The sequence below is a fragment of the Nannobrachium achirus genome (assembly GCF_963921795.1).
Source record: "Nannobrachium achirus genome assembly, chromosome: 22".
In the NCBI taxonomy this organism is placed as follows: Eukaryota; Metazoa; Chordata; class Actinopteri; order Myctophiformes; family Myctophidae; genus Nannobrachium; species Nannobrachium achirus.
Window position 1 is genome coordinate 37,735,264 of NC_137829.1, and position 24,162 is coordinate 37,759,425.

General features: G+C 43.8%; 1 protein-coding gene across 1 annotated transcript in view; it reads left to right on the plus strand.

Annotated features, from left to right (window-relative positions):
* ptpn4a (protein tyrosine phosphatase non-receptor type 4a) overlaps window positions 1–24,162 on the plus strand; it is a gene marked incomplete at its 3' end in the record, with an annotated part of 142,647 nt that overhangs the window by 71,446 nt on the left and 47,039 nt on the right. Inside the window, exons 3-8 of the mRNA XM_080752885.1 lie at window positions 5,634–5,741; window positions 6,888–6,930; window positions 9,230–9,308; window positions 15,203–15,247; window positions 16,282–16,334; window positions 23,778–23,898. Coding sequence (XP_080609011.1) covers window positions 5,634–5,741; window positions 6,888–6,930; window positions 9,230–9,308; window positions 15,203–15,247; window positions 16,282–16,334; window positions 23,778–23,898 — 449 coding nt within the window. The remainder of the gene's footprint in view (window positions 1–5,633; window positions 5,742–6,887; window positions 6,931–9,229; window positions 9,309–15,202; window positions 15,248–16,281; window positions 16,335–23,777; window positions 23,899–24,162) is intronic.

Below are 24,162 nucleotides of genomic sequence, written 5' to 3' on the forward strand. Positions count from 1 at the left end.
TGGGTTAAAACATCATCTACTCCGCCTAACCCTAACCTCAGTAAAACTGACGCTGGTGAGTAGCTAACCTGCCGACGCTGGTGAAACGAGCCGCTCCGCCTAGAGCTGTGGTGTGATTCCAAATTGTGCGCCAGAACCGCCAAAACGGGCTCGGCCCGTTTCTGGATCTCACCATGGGGCCTATAGCCGGGCCGGGCTCAGAACCATGCTCGGAACATTTTGCGCTGTGAATTTCACCCTAGACAACACAGATAATAGAGATGACAGCCCTCTAGGCTATGGGTTCTCTCATGTATCTATAGCAACACTGAAAGCGCAAACTCTCATTGGTCGTGTCATGAGTACATTAGCCAATGAGCTGCCGCAATGAGCAGAGGGTTTTTCTTCTAGACCCAAGACTGTCACACATTCACACACGCGAGACAAGCCAAAGTAGGAACACTACTGTAGAATCACCGTCATGTCTCAAATAAATTGCCCAGTATTTGTTGTATGTTATCTTCATTATTTATCTATCAGTCAATTTCTCCCCGACAGTAGAAAGGCAGGGCCCTTAGCCAATGAGGTGCAATTGGAAATTGGTGGAAAAAACTGTTTCAAAACACACTGTTTCCTTTAGGAACAGTATTTCTAGTTCATATTGATTCCCCGAACTCAGTTAATTACGGGACGCGTCTTTTAGTAAACTGGGCGATTCTCCATATTTTACGAGACAATTTTATCCATGGCAACCCGACAAATTCTGCCGACTTTCTGATGTGCGTGCAGCTTTCCGAACTCAAATTAGGGGAAATCCTTTTCAGAAGTTACGAGTGACGAGTCATTTTGTAGTTGAACCGGACCATTCCGACGCAAAGTTTGTGGTCAGTGACAGTATGGACTGCCCTTGAGAGTGTAGCTGCTGCACGCACCAGTCAAGCCACGCACGAAAACAATTAAATAAATAAGGTGCCGGGCTTGGGCTGTAAATAGCGGTACCAAAGGGGCCGGGCTGGGCCTGAATTTCAGGCCTGTGCAGGTCTCTAGCACACACACACACACACACACACACACACACACACACACACACACACACACACACACACACACACACACACACACACACACACACACACACACACCTCTGGTGGTCTAACAGAGAGATCAAGCAGCGAATTCCCTCTCTGGTTTGAGAAATAAAAAATGCGTGTACAGTATATGTATAAATGCATGTTTTGGCCGTGCTCTATTCAAACGGATAACTAAAGAATGGAACATGCCTGGCCCTGGGTCTTACTTTTTTGTTGGAAAATAGAGGAGTAGATCTTTATTTTGAGCTACTGTATATATATGTACGTACGTACATATGTATGTAGGTGAAGTAGAACATTATTTGGGTCTCGAAAGGCAAGTGAAAATGTTGAAAATGGCTGGCAGAAGCTAAATCAATCAAAATCTGGCAGCAAATGAGTTGTTAATAACCTTTGATGGAATGTACACAAATGCAAGCTCTGAGAATAAAGCCTGTGATCTTGTACAAAGTATGGCTGAAGCTGTGAATAGACAATGACGTGCATTGATGGCAGTATTATGGGCCTTTAAGTGTGAGTGTGTGCAGTGTGAAGTGAAGGTCCCCTTTTTATCAGAGCATCTCCCTCACTCTCTCAAATCATTCTCTTTCTCAATGTCTCTCTCTGTTACTTTCTCTGTCCCTTTCTCATCCCCCTTTCTCACACACACACACACACACACACACACACACACACACACACACACACACACACACACACACACACACAGGGGTGTCGCACCAAATTCTGGGCCCTGGGTACAAGGATTCACTGCGGGGCCCCCATGATTGTTCTTCATAGGGGGAGGGCGTTTAACCCATTTAGACTGGGAACGCATTATTACACATTATGTTGTGCTTTAACTATTGAAAATTAGCAGATCTACAAGCTCACAGCGCGCTGCAAGCTTGTAGATCTGCTAAGTCTTTGAATATTTCAAATCCTTTAAAAAAAAAATGAAAAACCTACAGTATGTTTCTATGTCAGTGGTGCTCAAACTTTTTCATGTGAAGGAACCCCAAAATGATATGTATTTGGCCACGGACCCCCATCTCAAAATATTTATTTCCAGGGACCCTCCAGAAGCAAAATGTGAGTTACAAATGTTTGCTTAAAAAATACATATGATTTGCACACGTTTTCACGACTTTTAAAAAATAGCAGATCTACAAGCTCGCAGTGTGGCACTCGGTACCGAGCTGTGAGCTGGTATATCTGCTATTTATCAATAGCTAAAGTATAAAATAATTAAGGCCCCTTCACCTTGGGCCCTACTAACTCAGTCCCACTTTCCCCCCCTTGTGACGCCCCTACACACACACACACACACACACACACACACACACACACACACACACACACACACACACACACACACAGTGCATTTCACTCAGTGTTGCTAGTGGATTGATGAAGGCCGACACAAAGAGCGTTTGTCTTCCTCCTCTGCATCGTCAATCACTCCTTTTCTCTTCTTCCCCTGCTCACTCTGTCGTTCCCAGTCCCCCCTCCCCTCTTTATCTCTCTCTCTCTCTCTCTCTCTCTCTCTCTCTCCCCTCACTTTCACAAGTCACTCCCAGGGTCTCTCGCTCTTCGTCCCACCCCAACTGTCTGCCTGCTCTATTATGGAGTTTGCCGCTGTAGTTGGTTGCGCAAAAGAACATAAAGAGCGTGACACTGTGTGTGTGTGTGTGTGTGTGTGTGTGTGTGTGTGTGTGTGTGTGTGTGTGTGTGTGTGTGTGTGTGTGTGTGTGTGTGTGTGTGTGTGTGTGTGTGTGTGTGTGTGTGTGTGTGTGTGTGTGTGTGTGTGTGTGTGTGTGTGTGTGTACTCCTCGCTCCATTTAAATAATGTATGGTTGTTTGCTTCTGCACTGGCAGCATTTGCACATTTGGCTCAGGCGCTTTCTGAATACCAGAGGAGACCAGTGTGTATACACACACACACACACACACACACACACACACACACACACACAGTGGCGACTAGTTTCCTGGGAGCACAGTATAAAAACACCACAGTGGGCTCCCACATCCAGCCTGAAAAGCCACTTCATAGTAGGGGGTGCAATCACACACACACACACACACACACACACACACACACACACACACACACACACACACACACACACACACACACACTCAGACATATCTATGAATAGCCCCTCCCCCCTCCCCCCCATGAGGAAACATCAGATTAGAGGCCTGCTCGTTTCTTCACTTCCTCGTTTGTGTGATCCCCGGTCGGTCAGTCAGCCAATGATCCAGTCAGTCAGCCGTTCACTGAGTGATTCAGCCAGTCACATGTATAGCCGTCTTTGTCAGGGCATTTTTTGGAGCTGTGTGGAATACAAGCTCCCTATACGTGGCCGTGTGTGTAGGTATGTGGGTGGGTATGTGGGTATGTGGGTGGGTCTGTGGGTCTGTATGTAGCCTGTATGTAGTAACCCTGGGTGACCAGAGAGGTGCTGTTGAGTCTAGCCTGCCCTGAGCATCAACTGCAATACACACACACACACACACACACACACACACACACACACACACACACACACACACACACACACACACACACACACACACACACACACACACACACAGCTCCACTTCGAACAGAGGTTCGATTTTTTTAAATCTTTTTAATTTTTTACCAGACAGTCATTCATTTTGAACTAAGTCAGTTAGTCAGGCAATTTGTTTTTCTTTTGTCGGTTTGGTCACTTGGTCTGCCTGCCATATATTTAGCCAATCACTCTGCCTGCTAGAGCCAGTCAGTCAATCAACAACACTGGAGATTGTTTTTTGCAGGTCGTTCAGTCCGAGTGTATCAAAAAAGCAACTGGGTTAAGGCAGCGGAAGCTTGTGATTGGCTGCGCGGAGGTGACGAAAGTCGGGGGTAGGGAGATACACCTAAAGCTAACCCTAACCCTAACCTCAGTAAAACTAACACTGGTGAATGCTAACCTGACGGCGCTGGTGTATGCTAACCTGGTGAATGTTAAAACTGGTCGGACCAACGGTGCTTAACCCAGTTGCTTTTTTGATACACTCGGACTGAAAGACCTGCAAAAAACACTCTCCCGGCCCAGTTAGCTATCGAGCTACTGACACTGTTGAAGGTGTTTTGTGCCCAGAATGTCCAAAGACAGCTCATAGTGCTTGTAGATCTGCTATTTCCACTATTTAAAAAAATATTTTAAAAAATATATATACATAATATATATATATATATATATGATAACATGGAACAGATTATGACGATTATGTAAAATAATTGCAATTAGACGATTATGTAATAATTGTGACAGGCCTAGTCATGCATAAAGGGCGTCAGGGTCTACTCTCACTTAGCAAGCATTTGACATCAGACAACTAATTATCTCTCTCTCTTTCTCTCTCTCTCTCGCTCTCTATCTCTCTCTCGCTCTCTTTTTCTCTCTCTCTCTCTCTCTCTCTCTCTCTCTCTCTCTCTCTCTTCGTTTCTTTGTCCATCTCTGACTTCATCGCTCTCGCCAAATTAAAGTAATTTAGACGTTTATTTTTGTACCAGCAGGCACCATGTCCCAAGCAATGAGAAAGGATTCTTTGTACCACCTTTAGCTCATTTTCACCTACATCCTCCCGACACACCCTGTCTCCCTCTCTTGAGGAGTCGATTAATTATCTGACACAGTGTTAGTGTTCCACACGATAAACAATCTCCTCCTCTCCTCCCCGCTGCCCCGCACACCTCCCTTCCTCCCGGTTCATTTGAATTTAGCGCGAAGATATAAAACCTCAAAACGGGTTTTCTTATCAAATTATGTTTTAGAGACAGAGTATATCCATATGTGAATAATACTATACAAATAGCTCCCACTGTCACGCGTGCAGAAAAAGAAATCTAACCCAGTTTGAAGTGAGCGGTGCATTTGAGCAGTTCAGCTATACTGTGTGTGTGTGTGTGTGTGTGTGTGTGTGTGTGTGTGTGTGTGTGTGTGTGTGTGTGTGTGTGTGTGTGTGTGTGTGTGTGTGTGTGTGTGTGTGTGTGTGTGTGTGTGTGTGTGTGTGTGTGTGTGTGTGTGTGCGCGCGTCAAATTCTGCCTGAACCTGACCTGACATTTAGGGTAGGGCCTAACATGTATGCTAATTAGTTGGGCTGGGTAGGGCCTCGGGCTCAATGAAAAAAGAAAATATATTTTTTAAATATTTTATTACTTTTACTCTGTGATAGAGTTATCAAATTATTCCCAAACCCGACCAGACCAGACCCGACCCAACGTTTTCGGGGCCGGGTAGGGCCTTAAATGTATGCTAAGTAGTCGGGCCAGGCCAGTTAGGGCCCAGTTAGGGCCGGGCCTTCATTTTCAGGCCCGTTGAGAACTCTATTGGTCACCCTGTTTGCAGTGTACTCATACTCATACTCATACATACAGTAGTTACTGTATGCTACATACTTACATAGTTATATACATAGTTACACAGTCAAGCTTGGGAGTGCGTGCACCGCTCAAAAAGCTGTGGAGGCTGCTGTTTTTTCCTCTTTTTTGTGCCTATGGGTTCCCAGATTGAATGCAGTGTAACGTGATGTGTCTCCCTTTGCAGAAGTCGGACCATGGTCAGGTGCTGCTGGACGCTGTCTTTAAACACCTGGAGCTGACTGAGAGAGACTACTTTGGCCTTCACCTGACTGACGACTCCTCAGACACACCGGTCAGTAGCAGTGTGTGTGTGTGTGTGTGTGTGTGTGTGTGTGTGTGTGTGTGTGTGTGTGTGTGTGTGTGTGTGTGTGTGTGTGTGTGTGTGTGTGTGTGTGTGTGTGTGTGTGTGTGTGTGTGTGTGTGTGTGTGTGTGTGTAAAATGTGCGTGTATATGTATGCTAGATGTCAACGTGTGTGTGTGCGTGTTACACTCTGTCTCGTATGCTGTGAGATTCCAAACATGCTTACCCAGTTATTCGTTATATGAAAGTCCTATGGCTATGACGTCTATGACATCTGACATCATACTCTTTTATGCCCATACATGGAGATCCCTGTCTGTAGAACCAGCCACACAGATATGGGCTGTCTTGGCCATATATGGATTCTGTTGGTGTGGTATGTGGCCGATGTGGCCTCCATATATGGGCATTCCCATATGAAGTCCTGTTAGATATGGGCTTAATATTGATGACATCACATCAGGGAACTCCTTGTATGGGCAATAAATGGATTCTGTTAGTGTAACATCACAGTGAAGCCAGAGTGTGATGTCAGGGCCCTCACACCTACAGTGGTCAGTCAGCGGTTCCTACCCTTTTCCTGTTGTGTCTCCTCCGTGGTGCGTGTGACCAGAGATAAACAAGAAATCTTGTGAAATAAAATGTTGTCAACCAATCATCAAGGATGATGATACACGAAAGAAGAAGAAGAAGCCACTAGTGTTCTCTAGGGGCAGTAGAGAGCTATATCACGCAACACAACCAGTTAGCACACACTCTAATGCACATTTGAGGAGGGTTAGCATATATGTCTATGCGTGTGTCTGTGTGTGTGTGTGTCTATGCGTGTGTGTTGTTTCTTTGACAAGCAGTTCTAAAGTCAAGGTGTGTGTTTGAGAAGTAAATATCATTAAATGTAAATATTCAACTTCCGTGTGTGTGTGTGTGTGTGTGTGTGTGTGTGTGTGTGTGTGTGCGTGTGCGTGTGTGCATGTGAGAGAATGTGAGCACGTGCAACTATGCAAACAGTGTTAACGTGTGTCTGGCAGGCGTGTGTGTGTAGCTGACTGGGCTGGTAGTGAATCAGTGAGACGGTGAAGTAGTGCAGTGGAAGTGTTATGGTGTCTCTGAAGTCTCTTCTCATCAATGTTTTACAGCGCTGGCTGGATCCCAACAAGCCCATCAGGAAGCAGTTAAAAAGTAGGTGAACCCTTCACACGTGCCACCTTAAACAAACACTTCCCTATTGTCCCAAGAGCCGCTGACTTCAATCCACGTCGGGCATCCATTTAACCAATTTCAGCCTGGCAGCCCTGCTTTGGGCATGTCATTATAGGCAATATGTTTCAATCATTTACAAGATAAAAAGGGAAAAGATTAAAAACTGAAATTCTAAAAATAGCGAACCTACTCTAGATCGGCTCTTTCTGATTAGCCAAAGTATAAAATAGGGCTTAAGTGGTTAATAAAATAAATAACCCACCTTAAGTGATGGGTTTTAAATCAACCGTCTCCAGTGCACTTTAGTCATGATTTCAAAATTCAGAATTCTCCTCCAGCGATGATTAAACTCCACTTCAACTCTGCTCTTGTTTTTGATAATAATGAGTAATAGAATGTGTAACTTGCAGAACAATTAGGAAGAAGACATCAGCAGTCCTCCTGCGGCTGCAGTTGAACTGTGATTCAACCCAGTGTTATTGTTAGCTACTGATTGAAATGAATGGGAAAGAAATAACAGTATTTCAGTGTTTTCTTGTTGTTTTTTCGCCACAGTAAAGAGGTCGAATTCTTGCTGAATGTGTTGGTCTACATATTTTCGCTTGCATATTCTGCCTGCAGTTTTGGCCCTTTTTGCATAATAACGAGTATAACCACGGCTATAAAATGTGGATCTAAGCAGGACCGCGTCCTAGCCAAACATGTGTCACTTCCACTTATTGTTCAAACACTCTGAAGACTTTTAAAACTGACGAGACTCGATCACACATGTAATGCCCACTCCATGACTGCCCACTCCATGACTGAGGTGCACACACTTGCCAAGGAGCTTGGATTGGGCGTCACAATAAACAGGATGGCGTTCAGTTTTGTTCAAACATGTTTGATATAATAATAATGGGTCCGAGGCTTGATCAGGAGGTGACATATTTGAATCCCAATCCCTTGCACACTACAAGATAACATCCACGATAACGTTCCATGCTGATCTGCCCTATTTTGCACAAACCGGTGAATATCTTATCATCGTAAAATACATTTGTTAAAGAACACCGCATGGGAGAGCAGCTCTTTTGGCAACAATATGATAGTAGTGAGATAGTCCTTGGCTGTGTCTTTGAGATTATATAGTGGGCATCCCAGCCTTGACAGCTGGGATGATATCTGGAGTCTCTATTTATGCATTGTTGTCTAGATATTGTTGATAGACGGTGACGAGGGAATATCGTCCTCTCTCCTGGCACTAGTAGCTGCCATATTATCCATGGTCTTACATGCATTCATGTCCCCATTGTCCCCCCCTACTGAATCCACCACAGTCTGGGTACAGTTGGTACAGAACCAAACTATGCATGATACATTTTAAGACTTTAATTAATCAAGAAATTATAATTAAATGTTATTTGAACTAATCGGTACGCTGATACAGTATAACTATAGAAGTAGTGCAGTGGATAATGGTGGTCTCCCTACTCCAATTCCATTGAGACATTTTGGTGTCCGCTAGGACACCTACGGAATAACAAGTAATACCGCCTGAATCTTATAAGTGCAATATCTCCCCTGGTCAAGTGGGGATTGCCTTGTGCATGGGCGGTACAAATCTGGTGTTTTGTGGAGGCGATCCGGGTTTGAAAAGTTAAAGATTTATAAATGCATTTGAGCGCCAACATCGACTTCCTTCTCAGTTCTTTAAAGTGACTGGCAATACGTAACACTCATCAGAACAGCAATGGATAGTTCCTACACCAACAAGCCCACATATTGTATTCTCAGACAATAGCCACATTCACCCTGCTACACAGCACCTAACCAAGCCACAATAGCCAAGTGTGTAACTTAATAGAGGACTCAGCTCGGCAACAATGGAGCTCTGCGGGCGGACCTTGGTAGTAGGGCTGCTGTTAATTGTCGTACAAATAGTTGCGATTAGCCTAACGATTTAACTGTGGCTTTTTTTGCCATTGAACATTGGAACATAAGAATACAAAATGATAAAGAAAAGGAAAAGAAAAATCTAGGCTTTGAAGGCAGAAATTGCACAGAGCAGTTATGACAAATAACTTGAATATACAAAGAAATGACTGACATTCAATAATTTAAAAAGAAAATGAGTCCAACTTTGTGAAGAAAAAAAATATATATATTTTGCGATTATCTCAAATAATTGAGGATTAGATGATTATGTAGGACAATATCATTGGAAGACAATAATTCTCTTTTCTTTTCTATTTTTTCTCCTATCTTCTCGTGGCTGTCTTACCATGGTGTCTTACAGGAGGCTCTCCCCATAACCTGAGCTTCAGAGTCAAATTCTTTGTGACAGACCCCGGGAAACTTCAGGAAGAGTACACACGGTAAGAACCTGGTAGAGCTCTACGGATATAGATCTGCTATTTCCCCTTTCAAAAATAGCAGATCTTCAAACTCGCAACGCGGCACTCTGTGCCCTGTGAGCTTGTATATTTGCTATTTTTTAAAGGGGAAATCCAGACCAAAACACATCCCCCCCTGAATTTGCATGTTTTTATAATTGTACCTACCTGGTGTGGTGGATTTCTGTTATTGTTGCTCCTCATCCGAGTTTTGACAACCACCTCCTCACAGCTAAAATGGGGCTGTTGCGACTCCTCCAAAATTGATTATTTTGGCCGTTCCAAAGTTAGTTTTTTCTTCATGAATCGTCTGTTTATAGTTCCAAGAGACCACTCGAACTGTTGTTAGACCACCACATATTGACTCGGATGAGAAACGGACTGAAAACAATGACGCAAGATTCTAGTGTATCACAAGATCTCCGGTTACTACGCTTTCAGCGTAACTTCTGTAGCGCAAAGAAGGCTTTGTCCTGGAGTTATTACAGCTCCAGGATATCCTAGGATATCCTAGGATATCCTTAGCGTATAACCTAAGCGTACGTTAGTAAGCTTCTAGAATAGCGTAGAGAAGCGTACTTATCTTCTCATACGATATTTGGATCTGAGATGTAGTGGAGTGGAAGTAAAAGTACTGGAAATACAAATACCTCAAACAAGTACCTCAAAATACTTGAGTAAATGTACTTAGTTACTTTCCACCACTGCACACCAGTCATTCTCAACCCTTTTTCATTTCAAGGCCCCTCACGGTGTGATTTGCATTAGGCCACTCGCTCACTTACACCAATTTGAGGCAATATTTTACCTTCAGATCCGCGACTGAGCCATATGACCAGCTCCTGGTGGATTTACAAACACTTACACTCACAGTCTTAGTTCACGTTTGGATCAACATACTGGAGCAGATTTAACATCGTGCAGGGTACCATGCTGCCACTGAACAACGTACGCTGTAAAGCCTGATTTATACTTAGTTGTGCACAAGCATCGTGCGCAAAATATCCCTTCTACAGGCTCACAACGTGTAGACCAGCTATTTACACAAGCTTTTATATGGACTATTTTTGTGCGCAGCACTGTCGCATAACTAAATATAGAACAGGCTTACGATTATCAAGGGGAGCAGAGCGACGCAGGTTGTTGATTTGGGTTGAAATCTGTCACATTCAGCATAGGGGTGTAACGATATAGTAACTGAATCGATTTTTTATTTTTATTTGCAATGATCTACTATATCGATTTGCAAAGGCAAATATCGTACCGTTTGGCTCTGTATATAGTATCGTTTATCGTTTTCAATGCAGATAATCGGTACCGAATCGTTTTGCAATGCAAATAAGCGATTTTATGGAAACTAAGTATATGAGCATTGTATTTGGCAATTTTTTGAGGGAAAATTAAAAAGAGGGGTCTAATTACGTTTCCATTCCATATAGCTACTCTTGGTCTATCGATAAATGTGTGTAATCTCTGTGCTCATGTCAAGGTCCATGTATTTGCTAGATAGCGTTTACTTCCATAATAATAGATTTTTGACACGTTTTTTTTTTTTTTTTCACTCAATTTTTATTGATTTTTTCACACAAACAAATACACCATGGCATTCATCATCTCTTCACATTAATCATCATCATACTGTTCATATACAGGCTTTACTTTTTTGTCTTATTTTTTCCCTTTTTTTCTCTTTTCCTTTTCACAAGTCCATCTTCATTTTCATTAGAACATTTCCACCATCATGTCCGTCGTTACACCCTTTCTCCTTATACTGGAGAGTTAATCACATTTACATTCATTGACACTATCCACATCTTGTTAACCATCCTTTGTTCAAATAATTCCCATAATATTAACCATCAGTTATTCACTTATCTCCCCTCATCTGTTCTACCTGTTTATGTCCAATATAATGTTAACATCCAAATGTCATGCCATACACGCACTCACAAACAAACTACTACACTAACACAAACACACACACACAGGACTTCCACCTAGGGGCGACTACCCCCTACCCTCTCTAACTAAACTGAGGGGTTTGTCCCCATCATGGACAGGGCCCCCTCTCTAGACCTGAAAATATTCCCTACTCTTGGGTCCTTCCAGCGTCTAGCCAACTACACAGAAGAGTAAAAAAAAAAACAACAAACATATCAAAAACTACACAATCCCCCTAAACTAAACATCCCCTCGTCGGTCCCGTCTGTCATTCAAATATGCTTCTATTGCAACTCTAGATTCCCCTTGTCCTTTCTTTCCCATAGCATGCGGTGCCCGCACTCACTTTTTTATCTGTTCTTGTCTCTTTCTTTCACTTTTTCCACCGTTCCACTTTTCTCTCCCGTCTTCTTCCTCAATACTCGCTGCCATCTCTCTACCTCCTCCTTCCTCCGTCTCTCGTCCATCGCCGCCTCGCCTGTCGTCTCTGCTCCCGTCTCCAGCGACACCTCCACGTCCCCCGTCGCCGGGTCTACGACCCGTGTCTGCGTTGTTGGTGGTGTCGGTGGTGTCGTTGATGGTGGTGGCGGTGGTGGTGTCCTCAGGCGCACAAGCTGGGGGCCACTGTGCCAATTCTTTGACTGTTCTTGCCTCCTGTCTTTCCCCTTTTTCAACATTCCTCTTTTTTCTTCTCCCGTCTTTCTCCTCAACACACGCTGCCATCTCTCCACGTTTTCCTTCCTTCGTCTGTCCTTCTCCATCGCCGTGTCAGCCGTCCTCTCCGTTCCCGTTTCTTGCTGCGCCTCCTCATCCTGCATCTTCTCCGTATCCTGCGTCGTCTCCTCGCCCAGCGCCGCCTCCACGTCCCCCGCCGTCGATTCTGGTGCCCGCGTCCGCGGTGTTGTCCTCTCCCTGTAGCCTCTAGCTCGGATATCCCTCGCTGCTTCTGCCGCGGACGTATACACCTTCGTTCCGTCGTCCCACTGGACTCTTAGCTTTGTATATGGGGATTGAAACGTGATTTTTTCTTGTTTTAACAGCCGTTTAAGTGGCACGTACTCCTTCCTAAGTTTGACCACTTCTGGTGGGTAGTCATGGTCCCATCCGAGCCTCTTCCCGGCCACCTTTATCTCCTTAGCCCACGCCTTTCTGAGAACCAACTCTTTTACATCAAATCTGTGGAAGTTGATAATGATCGAGCGTGGGGGAGCCGCGTCGTCCCGAGGTTTTCGCGTCAGGGCTCGGTGGGCTCGCATGATCTGTAGCTCCGTGTCCTAGTTCAGCCCACATCAGTTGCTCTATGAAGTCAACCATGTTTGACCCGTCTTCTGCTGTTTCTGGACAATTGAACAGCCTTATATTGTTTCTCATTTGCCGCGATTGCATGTCCAGCAGCCTTTCTTGTAGTCTCCTCACCCGATCCTCCAGGTATTCTACCGACTCGCTCGCCTCTACTTGCCACTCCTCCGTTGCTAACACTCGGCTTTGGACCTCCGCTATCTCCGCTTTTCGTTCCTCCATCTCTCCGCTCACCTTCTGTTGCTGCGTGTCCATTTCTTCTTTTAGTATCCTTATTTCTTCTTGGTTCTCTCTCCTTATTTCTTCTTTCAGCTTTACAAAGTCTTGTCTCACTTCTTGTCTAAAAGTTTCCATGTTTTGTTTGATGTCAGCGAGTCCTCTGATCACCTCCGCCATTTGCTCGGCTGTCGCCATCTTAGCTTCTTCTTATTTCTCTCAAATACTTGTTTTTAAGCACCACTATGTGATTTTTACCGGTTCTAGAGTCGCCCTAGCTTCTTCCACACACTTTTTATTAAATGTTTTTATCTTACATGTTGTTTTGCATAGTTTATTTTCCGACTCTCGGGGAGCTTGCTTTTCAGGCTGTTACTCCATCCGCCATCTTCCCGGAAGCCCCTTTTGACACGTTTTACACAGATTTAATTTCTAAATAGTTACTATATCGTTTTTAAATCATTCAATCGAATCGTATCGTATCGCCATGAATGAACCAATATATACCAACATGTGTCGTGATGCGTATCGTATCGCCTTGTCATAGAAAACCAATAATGCACTAGGTTGGGGGCAGGAGGATTGCGAAAGGCCACATTGTACAAATGTGGTTGAGGTCACATTTGGTGCGAGGACTCAAACCTTTTAGAATTCGATTTCCTTCCCTCAACCACACTCATCAAAACATACTCAGACTCCAATCCCGTCGAAACCGCAAAGTTCACCAGAGCCACGGTCCTCAGACACATTTTAGGAACAGTTTGTTTGTGTTGCCGACGTCCCGTGATTGCAGCCATTGCCACGAGCACATCCACGCACACACGACAGTCTTGCCAGTTTATAGTTAAGGGGTGTAACCGCTAATTCACAGCATTAAATCATGCGATGTAGAGAGACTAAATACTTTTTTGCTGTTTTCATGCTGTTTCAGCTCATTTAGATGGTAAACAGCGGGTGGAATAATATATGAGAGAGTGTATGACTTGGGACACGGAGTGAAACCCACACAATAATGTGAGGCTGTGGTCTGAACCAGTGGTTCTCGACCCTTTCAGGCCATGACCCCCAAAATAATCATATTTTAACTGGGGGCCCCCACCCTGATTTTTTTTGTATAACACGATTCTATTGTGAAAATAGCAGATCTACATGTAGATCGCCTATTTTCACAATTTCTCTGACAATTTGGCCAATGTTTAATTTGTCATGTTAGAGGTATTAAAACGCCCTTAAATTGACACTTTAGAAATATGCAGAAACCCACACTTAAACGTGACCTTGGTTTGTTTACTGTTGAATGAGAAAACAATGTTGCACATTAAGTTAAATCATCTAGGGACCCCCCAAAATAATGTGGGGACCCACAGGTTGAGAACCACTGGTATGAACGGCCTCCTCTGTTTTTGATCCAGTCCAGCTGAGCCAGGGGTTCTCGACTTGGGGATCCCTTGGGGGGAGTCTTGACAGTCTGTGACGCCATACCTCACGCAAATAATATTTACTTGATTATTTGCCCCTTATACTGCTTTGGGTAGTTGAAAACAGACTTCTATATCCCACTTAACGGTATTGTGACTTGCGACTCAAGTCATATTAACACCTTCTATTCAGAATCAACGACGACAGTTATAAAGCCACCAACACATTGTGAGGAACTCGTCAAACCCAGTAGCAGTCCTTGAGTCCCTCTTGAACCACGTTCATTAGAGCAGTGTTCCTCAACCACTGTGCCTGGGGACCTTTGGTGTGCCTCTGAGAAGGGTCAAGTGTGCCCCTTGAAACTGCTTGAAAGCCATTTTAAAAATGATTTAAACTAGTGAAAACAGCCGATCTACAAGCACACAACGCCTCGCACCGCGAGGCGTTGTGTGCTTGTAGATCTGCTGTTTTCACTACTGTTGTGCGACAGCCTTGTATGATGAAGCAGGGCTTTACTTTGCGAAGAAACTTGGAGATACAAGGTTTCTTCCCGACAGAGACGATATTTACACCCCTGTATTATGTTGGTGTGCCCATGGATTCTTGGGACATGAAAAGTGTGCCCATGCAGAAAAAAGGTTGAGAAACACTGCATTAGAGGGACAACCAGGGGCTCTGGCTCCTCAGGCGGGCTCACCACTGACCACTCGGCTTCATGCAAAAGCTATTCCTATAGTAGCAATAACTGTTGTGATAGATTAAGGACCCTCTCGAAAACGAGATGATAACATCTCAAGGAGTTATCCTTTCAATACAGGTATAATAAATAAATCCATTGTCTCGAATAATACTAGCTCTAGGCCTGACGGGTGTCCATTGTTTTCATACATCCGGTAACAACAGACAATTCCAGCAAAGATGTCTGATAACTGGTTTAATCCAACTCCTTTGGGTGAATTAATTAGCCTCTTGTGTTCAACTGACATCTGCTCTCTCCTCAGGTACCAATATTTTCTCCAGATCAAGCAGGATATATTAACTGGAAGGTGAGTTTGTGTCGTCATCATTATACTCATTGTGATAAGGGAGCTGCCGTATTGAACTTTAGGGTTTCCCGCACCAAAACAATAATGATAACTATAACGACAACAACCGTGGTCAGCGATATAGCCGGGATCACTTTCAAAGTGACTCATTTGATAAACGTCAGAAACAGTCAGTGATGGGAAAAGTACTCGCATTTTTTACGTTTTGAAGGAGTAGTTCACCCCCAAAATGACTTTTTTTCTATTGATTAGTCATGCCATGGAGACTAGAGTTCAATAATATTTTTAGTTTTTTGTCGCATTCCTAAGACAAAAATGTGATAACGATAAATTTACCCCCATTCGTTCCGGATGGGGACCCGTTTCGAAATGGGTCCCTCATCCGGAATCAATGGGGCTAAATTTACTCGAATCAAATTTTTGTCTTAGGAATGTGACAAAAACCAAAAAAATATATTGAACTCTTCTCTCCATGGCATGACTAATCAATAGAAAAAAAGTCATTTTGGGGGTGAACTACTCCTTTAAGTAAAAGTATCAATCTGCAATGTAGAAATACACTTTACAAGTAAACGTCCGGAATTCAAAATGTACTTGAGTAAAAGTACTTCAGAATCAGAATTTACTTAAAGTACCAAAAGTAAAAGTACTCATTGTGCAGAATGTCCCATTTCAAGTTTCCAAATGTATAAAAATCTTTAATCTGTAATAATAATCAACCTACAAAGTAAAAGTTTTCAAATAAATGTAGTGTGTACAGATGTGCAGTGTCTGTCTGTATGTCTATATATCTATCTCTATATATCTATCATATCCTCACCCTTTCTGTCTTTTTACCATTTTATTGTCTTTTTATTAGTAGCATTATTACAGCAACAATTGGGTCAATGTAAAACGGTTCCTATTGAAAAGACCTACACTGTACTAGCTGTTTTATTGATCCACAAAGCTAAATCAACCGTGTGTGTGTGTGTGTGTGTGTGTGTGTGTGTGTGTGTGTGTGCGTGTGCGTGTACGCTTGTGGTTTCCCCCAGGTTGCCGTGTCCGCACAACACAGCCGCGCTTCTGGCATCGTATGCTGTCCAGTGTAAGTAGCGCTTCCCTGATGCACACACACTGCAGATAACAAATAGAAGGCCATTCATTAGGTCTCTCTTTAGCGGCACACGCACGCTGTTTAAACGTAATGATTGTGGTCGCGCTCCCGGCGCATTTGTGGTCCGCGCGCGCTGAACCATTAGAATTCCATTAGGGGTTTGTTTCAGTGGTAGCTGAAATGATCAAGCATGGATAGAAATGTTCTTCATAGGGGTGTAACGATATAGCAACTGAATCAAAAAATCAATTTTAAGAGGGAAAATGAAAAAGAGGGGTCTAATTACTTCCATTCCATATAGCTACTCTTGGTCTATCGATAAATGTGTGTAAGCTCTGTTCATGTCAAGGTGGGTTTGTCCATATGTGTTGAAATATAATGTCCATGTATTTGCTAGATAATCACAGCGTTTACTTCCTTCCATAATGATAGATCTTTTTATACGTTACAGATTTCATTTCTTTGCTAAATAGTTACTATATCGATTTTAAATCATTTAATCGAATCGTATCGTATCACCATGAATGAACCAATATCGTCTATGTATCGTATCGTTAATAGAGATGGACCGATTGCAATTAATTATGAAGGTCTGACCTGCCAAATCCGATTTTTCCGATACCGATTTCTTTAGCTAAGAACTAGAAAATAGGGTTGCTCCAATACCCTTTTTTTCAGGCCAAGTAGGCCTACAAGACATACTTCAATTTGAGTACCAATAAGCTAGAAGAACATTAATGCCAAATCAATCACAATAGTACAATATCCAAAATCACAGACAATATCCAGTCTAATATGACCATCTGGACTAGGCAGGAGGAAAGCAGGTGACGCATGCTTTTCTTCCCTTCTTTTTGGAGACGACATTGACACAGGATTATGGAATATATCCTTACATTGCAAAGGTAATGAGCACCATCTGTATTCTGTAGGCTGCCACTAAGTAGACTGGCTGCTACTTGCTAATGTTGACTTTAGTCACAGGACCAGAGCATCATGCTGTGCAGTGCCATAGACACAATTGGCATAAAACCGGTATTTATGTCAGTGACCTGCCGGTCACCGATTCGGCCGGTTTGATATAATACCTGCCGATTTTTGATATTGGCCGATTCCGATGTCCGTCCCTAATCGTTAAACATTTATCGTGATGCGTATCGTATCGTTGTTAAAATGTATTGTTACACCCCTAGTTCTTCAAGTGTTCCAGGCAGCGTGTGCTGTTTCAACCTGGGGCTATTGCTAAAGATTCCTGACTGGGACAAAATAGTATTGGGGGGGGGGGGGCTGCAGAGATACGGTAGAGGCACTTAATTGAATACTGGAGCGGTTACAGCATAACGGCATTATTCTACTGAAATTGCTCTAGGTTATACTTTTAGGCTTTCGTAATGGATTCGGGTATGGGCTTAAGTCTCATACTCGCGGGACACATTGGAAGTATATTGGTTTGCAGGGGTTGAACCGTGGGCAGCATGTTCCCCGGGACCATTGCCTGATTGTTTTGTGTGACGCTGTAGTATGATCCAGTAAGCCATTACATTTGGAGATGAGGGGTTTCTGCCCGAGAGTAACAATATGTTGAGGAACACTGCAGTGGACCGAGGCCAAGCCTAAAGTCGGTCGTATAGTGTGCTGGTAATAGCATTTAGTCTCGACTCTAATCTGATCTGCGGTGGTGATTTAGCATTTAGCCCAAGGCTTTGCTGACTGGGCCCTCTGTCATCATATTGGCTTGAATAATGACTTGTGACACGCCAGCTTCTGTCTGTGTGCATTTCCCTCTACCTCCCTCTCCGTCTCCCTTTGTCTCCGTCTCTTTTTCCGCGCTTGCTGTCTTTCTCTGTTGTCTTTGTCTCGTCTCGTGTGTGTTTTCTTTGCTGTGTGTATCACTCTGGTTCCCTCTCTCTCTCTCTCTCTCTGTCTCTCTGTCTCTGTCTCTGTCTCTCTCTCTCTCTCTCTCTCTCTCTCTCTCTCTCTCTCTCTCTCTCTCTCTCTCTCGCTCTCTCATAACCCCACTCTGCCTCACTGTCACTCTGGCCTCTACCTCTCTGGGGCAACGTTGCCTCGTCTGCTTATTATAAGTGACTTTGGGCATCTTCTTTCTTCTGTAAAGTTACTTGTAAATCGTCGTTGTCGGGTGGAAACCTTGTATGTCCAAAACCGTTCGTTTTGTATTGTTTTAAAAGATAGCCGATCTACATTTGTAGATCTGCTATTTTCACCACTTTTGTGCAGCACTCTGATGATGATGAAGCAGGGCTTTAAAAAAAAAACATACAGATTTGAAACTTGGAGATACGAGGTTTCTGCCCGACAATGACGAAATATTGGTGGGCTTGTTTCTAAAGTGTATTTGCTTATTTGAGCTTGCTTCCAATTTATTTTTTCTTATTAAACCAGTGGTTCTCAAATATTTTCATGTCATTTGTCCTTAACCCCATCTGAGCATCTTTTGTGCAAGTGAGCCCCCTGCCACATCTGTGCTGTTAGAATGCTTCCCACTACCACAGAGGTTGTTGGTTCTAATCCACCATGGTGTATTCGGGCGTCTATGCGAACACAATTGGCCTGTGTTTGGGGAGGGAAGCCGGGTGGGGAGGGAGATATTGGTCCTTGCATCAGGGTTCCCACTTCCCACGGTCATGAAATTCCTGGAAATATTTTGAAATTAGAAAAATATTTTTCCAGTACTGGAAAGGTTTTGGAATTGATCAAGGGTCCTGGAAGGTCCTGGAAAAAAATAGCTATGCATTGTCTTTGGTTATTGGTTTTGTTAATGCCTCTGAAATGACAAATTAAACATTGGCCAAATTGTCGCCTCGCAACGCGAGGCGTTGTGAGCATGTAGATCGGCTATTTTCACAATAGAAACGTGTTATGCAAAATTCCTCAACTCTTAGTGCTCATCAGGGTGGGGTGTCCCCAGTTAAAATATGATTATTTCGGGGATCGCAGCCTGAAAAGGTTGAGAACCACTGGCATACACTACCTGTCTTTGGGCATTGCGGATAGGAGTAAGCGACTTGTTATTGAGCTGAGTTATTGTTATATAGTCCTGGAAATTGGGTTAAATATTCTGGAAAAGATTTGGAAATTAATTGGTAAAAATGTGTGGGAACTGGGAACCCTGTTGCATGTACTCCTATGGGCTGGGGGCGGCACCTGTCAGCAGGGAGTGTTGGGCGGGAGGAGTAGGACGAAGGCCCGTATGTCCTCCCGGTGGGGGCTCACTTGTGAGTCGGTAGGATACAACAGCAGTGACATCACACAAATGTGCGACGGGAGGAATCAATTGGCATGACGACTACATTGGGGAGAAAAAGGGTTTTTAAAAATGATTGGCTACTATTTTTGCTCCTTAAAGTGCTCATGTGGCTTAGTCGCTTCTTTTGGGCTTTTTGTTCTTAGACGTGGTTGCTTATTTCTCTCACAAAATCTGGCAACTCTGCTCTGGAGCATTTCATGGGAGATTTCACTGCTATATAGGTCAGAGAAGACTGCTTAACTTGGCTACCAATGATAGGCATGACCGCACGCACGCATGTGCGTGCGTACACACACACACACACACACACACACACACACACACACACACACACACACACACACACACACACACACACACACTAGCTGGGTCTATGTCCGCATTGTCAGTTATCCTAACGCTAGGCCAGGGCCGATTATGAAGATAAACGTTTGCTTTAGGGAAAAGAGCTTGAAGCAGCTGCTATGCTGCTAACTCGGTTAGCTCAGCCTGAGTACTGAGACTGAGCAAATGACATTCATCCCAAGGCCTGCATTCTGAAAACAATACAAATCGATTTTGGAAATAAAACTTCAAATAATGCCTCAGTTATACAATGACCCCCATCCTCAAGATGTGTTATCATCTTGTAAGAAAAGATAAGGGCAGGTAGTCATGACATTCTATACTTATATTTGGTAACTGCGGAACCAAAGTCGTCACAAAAGAAAGAGAAGGGAAAGGGTTTGTTAGGAAAATGCTACCGCAAATGTGCGATGGTCACTTACTTACCGCCATCGACAACTTTTGTTGTCAAACAGCGTTTCCGGTTGTCCCAAAGAATGGTCCAGACTTCATTTTTCAAAAGATGCAATGTAGTGTATTTTGGGTCCATCTGCCCTACCCGACCAGGGCTTCAGACAGGAGCGATTGGTTGAATTATAAATCTGCTTATTTTCTCTCTGTGTAAACCTTATCTGCCGTAGATAATGCCACTAGTCAGTAAACGGTGTCTATTCTCACCGGGTGCCCCCATTATTGTTGTGAAGCCTTGAGCTTTGAACTCGCGTTGAAATCTCGTTTCTCACGGGACTTCCACACAGCATTAACCTGACTGCCCCGATGATGGCAGCAGTGCGTATGCCTGGCTGCATATCGCTCTGCTTACCATCATCTGGGATCGCTCGGGCAGACCCGATGTAAGGGGTGGGCCATTTTTTCAAATTCTTTAGCAGGTGATTGAATGTGGCCGTCTCTCTATCACAGTCTGGGAGTGCCAACTCCAACCACTCATATTGGCCTGTCTGCATCCACGTGGTCTGCAATCAGACTCTATTGGCTCAGAGCCGCTCAGAGCCCGCCCGTAGCTGCCGCTGATTCGTCCGGCCCGGGACTTTACGAGCGTTATCAACTCCCCCCGAGAGATCTCAGATGGTAAAGTAGGGCGGTAGCCTATGCACTACTGCCACCATCTGGCTCAGTCAGGTTAACACAGCATTGGTTGAACGCACATCCGAAAGTCCCGCGAGAGACGAGATCAACGCGAGTTCAAAGCTCGCGGCTAGTAGAAGATCTACAGGCTCACAGTCACAACGCATCGCTTGTGAGCCTCGATATTCTGACTTGATGCGCCTTGCGCACAAAGAGTTTGAACCGCTGCCTTTAAGTGATCAGCCCACTTGTTCCATTGTACTGTCAACACAGTTGAGTTGACATGAAAATCCATACATGGAGAGTTGAAGAACTGGCTGAGGCTTTGAGGTCCCTATGTACTGTCAATAGAAGAAATATGTACAGTACAGTATATAGCCTACTCAGAGCCGAAGCTAAAGTATCTTTCTTTTCTTCTTTGTTATTGACTTGACTACAAACTGTATGGATTTTCTTGCAAATGGATAAATATCTTATGGAAAACCACCCTGTCAGCTGCGGACTGAGCTTCAAAATCATTCTTTTTTTCTATTATGAAAAATTTAGCTTTTTTTGGTAATGTTTTTTGAAAAGCTTTTGAAATAATAATAATTGAAAAACCAAAAAAATAAGGAACCCATATAAATGTGTATGCGACCCACAAATCGGTCCTGGGTTTGGGAAAAAGGGTGACACCAGCAAAAGAAGACCAACTTAATCTCCTCTCACCAGGATGATACTTAAAGCCACAGTATCGACTTGAAGCCACTTGTACAGTATGTCTCCCAGGAGCCTCTGAGCACATCAATAGGAGGGTTAGTTAGAATGGATTCTCTGGTCGATATGCTTAGACTACAGAGCAGCAGGTTAGTCCAGGGAGTACTTGTGTGACTCCAGGCTGATTTTACATGCAACCACTAAGCTACAAATAGCGTTCAGGACATTAACACGTGCACGCATGCACGTGTGCGCACCAGATATTCGAATATTCGAATATCAAAGTCACTATTCGACGTTGTTCACCGAAGTCGAATATTCGCCTTTTTTTTTCTCTCTTTAAAAAATATATAGTTTATAAAGCTTGGCTAGATGGGAAGTCATAAGAATGAGTTGTCAATGCTCCTGGTGGATGAATTTGTTAATGCTCTATACCAGGGGTTCTCAAACCTTTTTAGGCCGTGACCCCCAAAATAAACATATATGAACTGGGGACCCCCACCCTGACAAGCACTTGGAATTGTAGGTATTACATTTAATGTGACTCGGTTCCGCAGATAAATATTGTGAAAATAGCAGATCTACATGCTCACAACGCCTCGCAACGATTTTTCAAAAATAGCAGATCTACAAGAGTGCCGCGCTGCGAGCTTGTATATCTGCTATTTTTCAATAGTTAAAGCATAAAATAATGATACACAATAATGTGTACCCGTTCTGAATGGGTTTAACCTAGCTATGGACCCCGTTGGAAATAAATGCATTTTGGTTATTTGATGATCTGATCAACTGAATGCCAAATAGATCAACATCTCTCTCTCTCTCTCTCTCTCTCTCTCTCTCTCTCTCTCTCTCCCTCTCCCCCCCCTCTCTCGGAGGACTCTGTACATTATTAGAGATCATTTCTCCCTTTCTTCCCACGTGCATCACACTTTCTTTTTCTATCTGTGATTGATCAAAGACAGTAATGTTGTTGATGTTATGTTTTCCGCTATTTTTAGACATGTTTAGATGCCTTCTGCCCATCTGTTACAGTATATTGAACACACACACACACACGCACGCACGCACGCACGCACGCATGCACACACACAAACACACAAACACACACCACCCATGTGATGAGATGACCCTCTGCAACTCATTTGTTTGTACCTAGCAGATTGTCCTTGCATGTTCTTCTTTGATCAATCAACTTGATCTATAGCATATTGGCTCTCTCACACACACACACACACACACACACACACACACACACACACACACACACACACACACACACACACACACACACACACACACACACACACACACACACACACACACCATCCTATTGGCTCTGGGTCTAATGGCTTTTCGCCATATTCACACGGCAGCCATTTTTCTCTTGCATCATCATACACCACTCCCCCCAACTACGTATGATGTAAGAGCAAAATGGCTGCCATAATGCCCAAGAGGGCCGCCTAGCCAAGCAGTCTTAAGCCTGATTCCAAGACACTAACCAGGGTTCCACAATTAGTTTTCCCCAAGGGCCGAATCATGTCTAGGGTACCAAGCTGAGGGCCACATCATTGCAGGGGACGACAGTGGCGTTCCCGCTACTCCAGTGACAGTTCAGATATCGTCGTTTGCGGGTGAAAATCTGTCCAAAACGTTTTGCATTTATCATTTTAAAAATGATTTAAACTAGTGAAGACAGCCGATCTACAAGCACACAACGCCTCGTGTGCTTGTAGATCTGCTGTTTTCACTACTTTTGTGAGAAGGCCTTGAATGATGAAGCAGGGCTTTCTTTGCGAAAGAACGTACACATTTGGAGATATGAGGTTTCCACCTGACAACGACGATATACTAGTGTTGTTGCTGCTCTTATACCACCATTATTACTGGGGTTGGTGGGGGCCTGACAGTAGCCGCCTATTGGGGAACCCTGCACTAATGTGTACATTCTCCCTTTTCTCTGCCCCATCTCCCTCCCTCCTTCTCTTTTCTCTCTCTCTCTCTCTCTCTCTCCCCCTCTCCCCCCTGTCTGTCCATCCATCCTTGTGTCCGTGCAGCGGAGCTAGGTGACTACAGTGAGGTGGACCATGCTGCAGGCTACCTGTCTGAATTCTGCTTCATCCCCAACCCGCCACAGGACTTTCACAAAGAAGTTCACAAACACCACCAGCAGCACAGGTATGTGCTCTCACTCACTCGCACACGCACAGCCAACCAGATGGTGAGAATCGCAGAGTGCCACACTCATAACAACAGGGTTCCCACGGTCATGAAATTCCTGGAAATATTTTGAAATTAGAAAAATATTTTTCCAGTACTGGAAAAGTTTTGGAATTGATCAAGGGTCCTGGAAGGTCATGGAAAAAATAGCCATGCATTGTCTTTAGTTATAGATTGTGTTAATACCTCTGAAATGACAAATTAAACATTGGCCAAATTGTC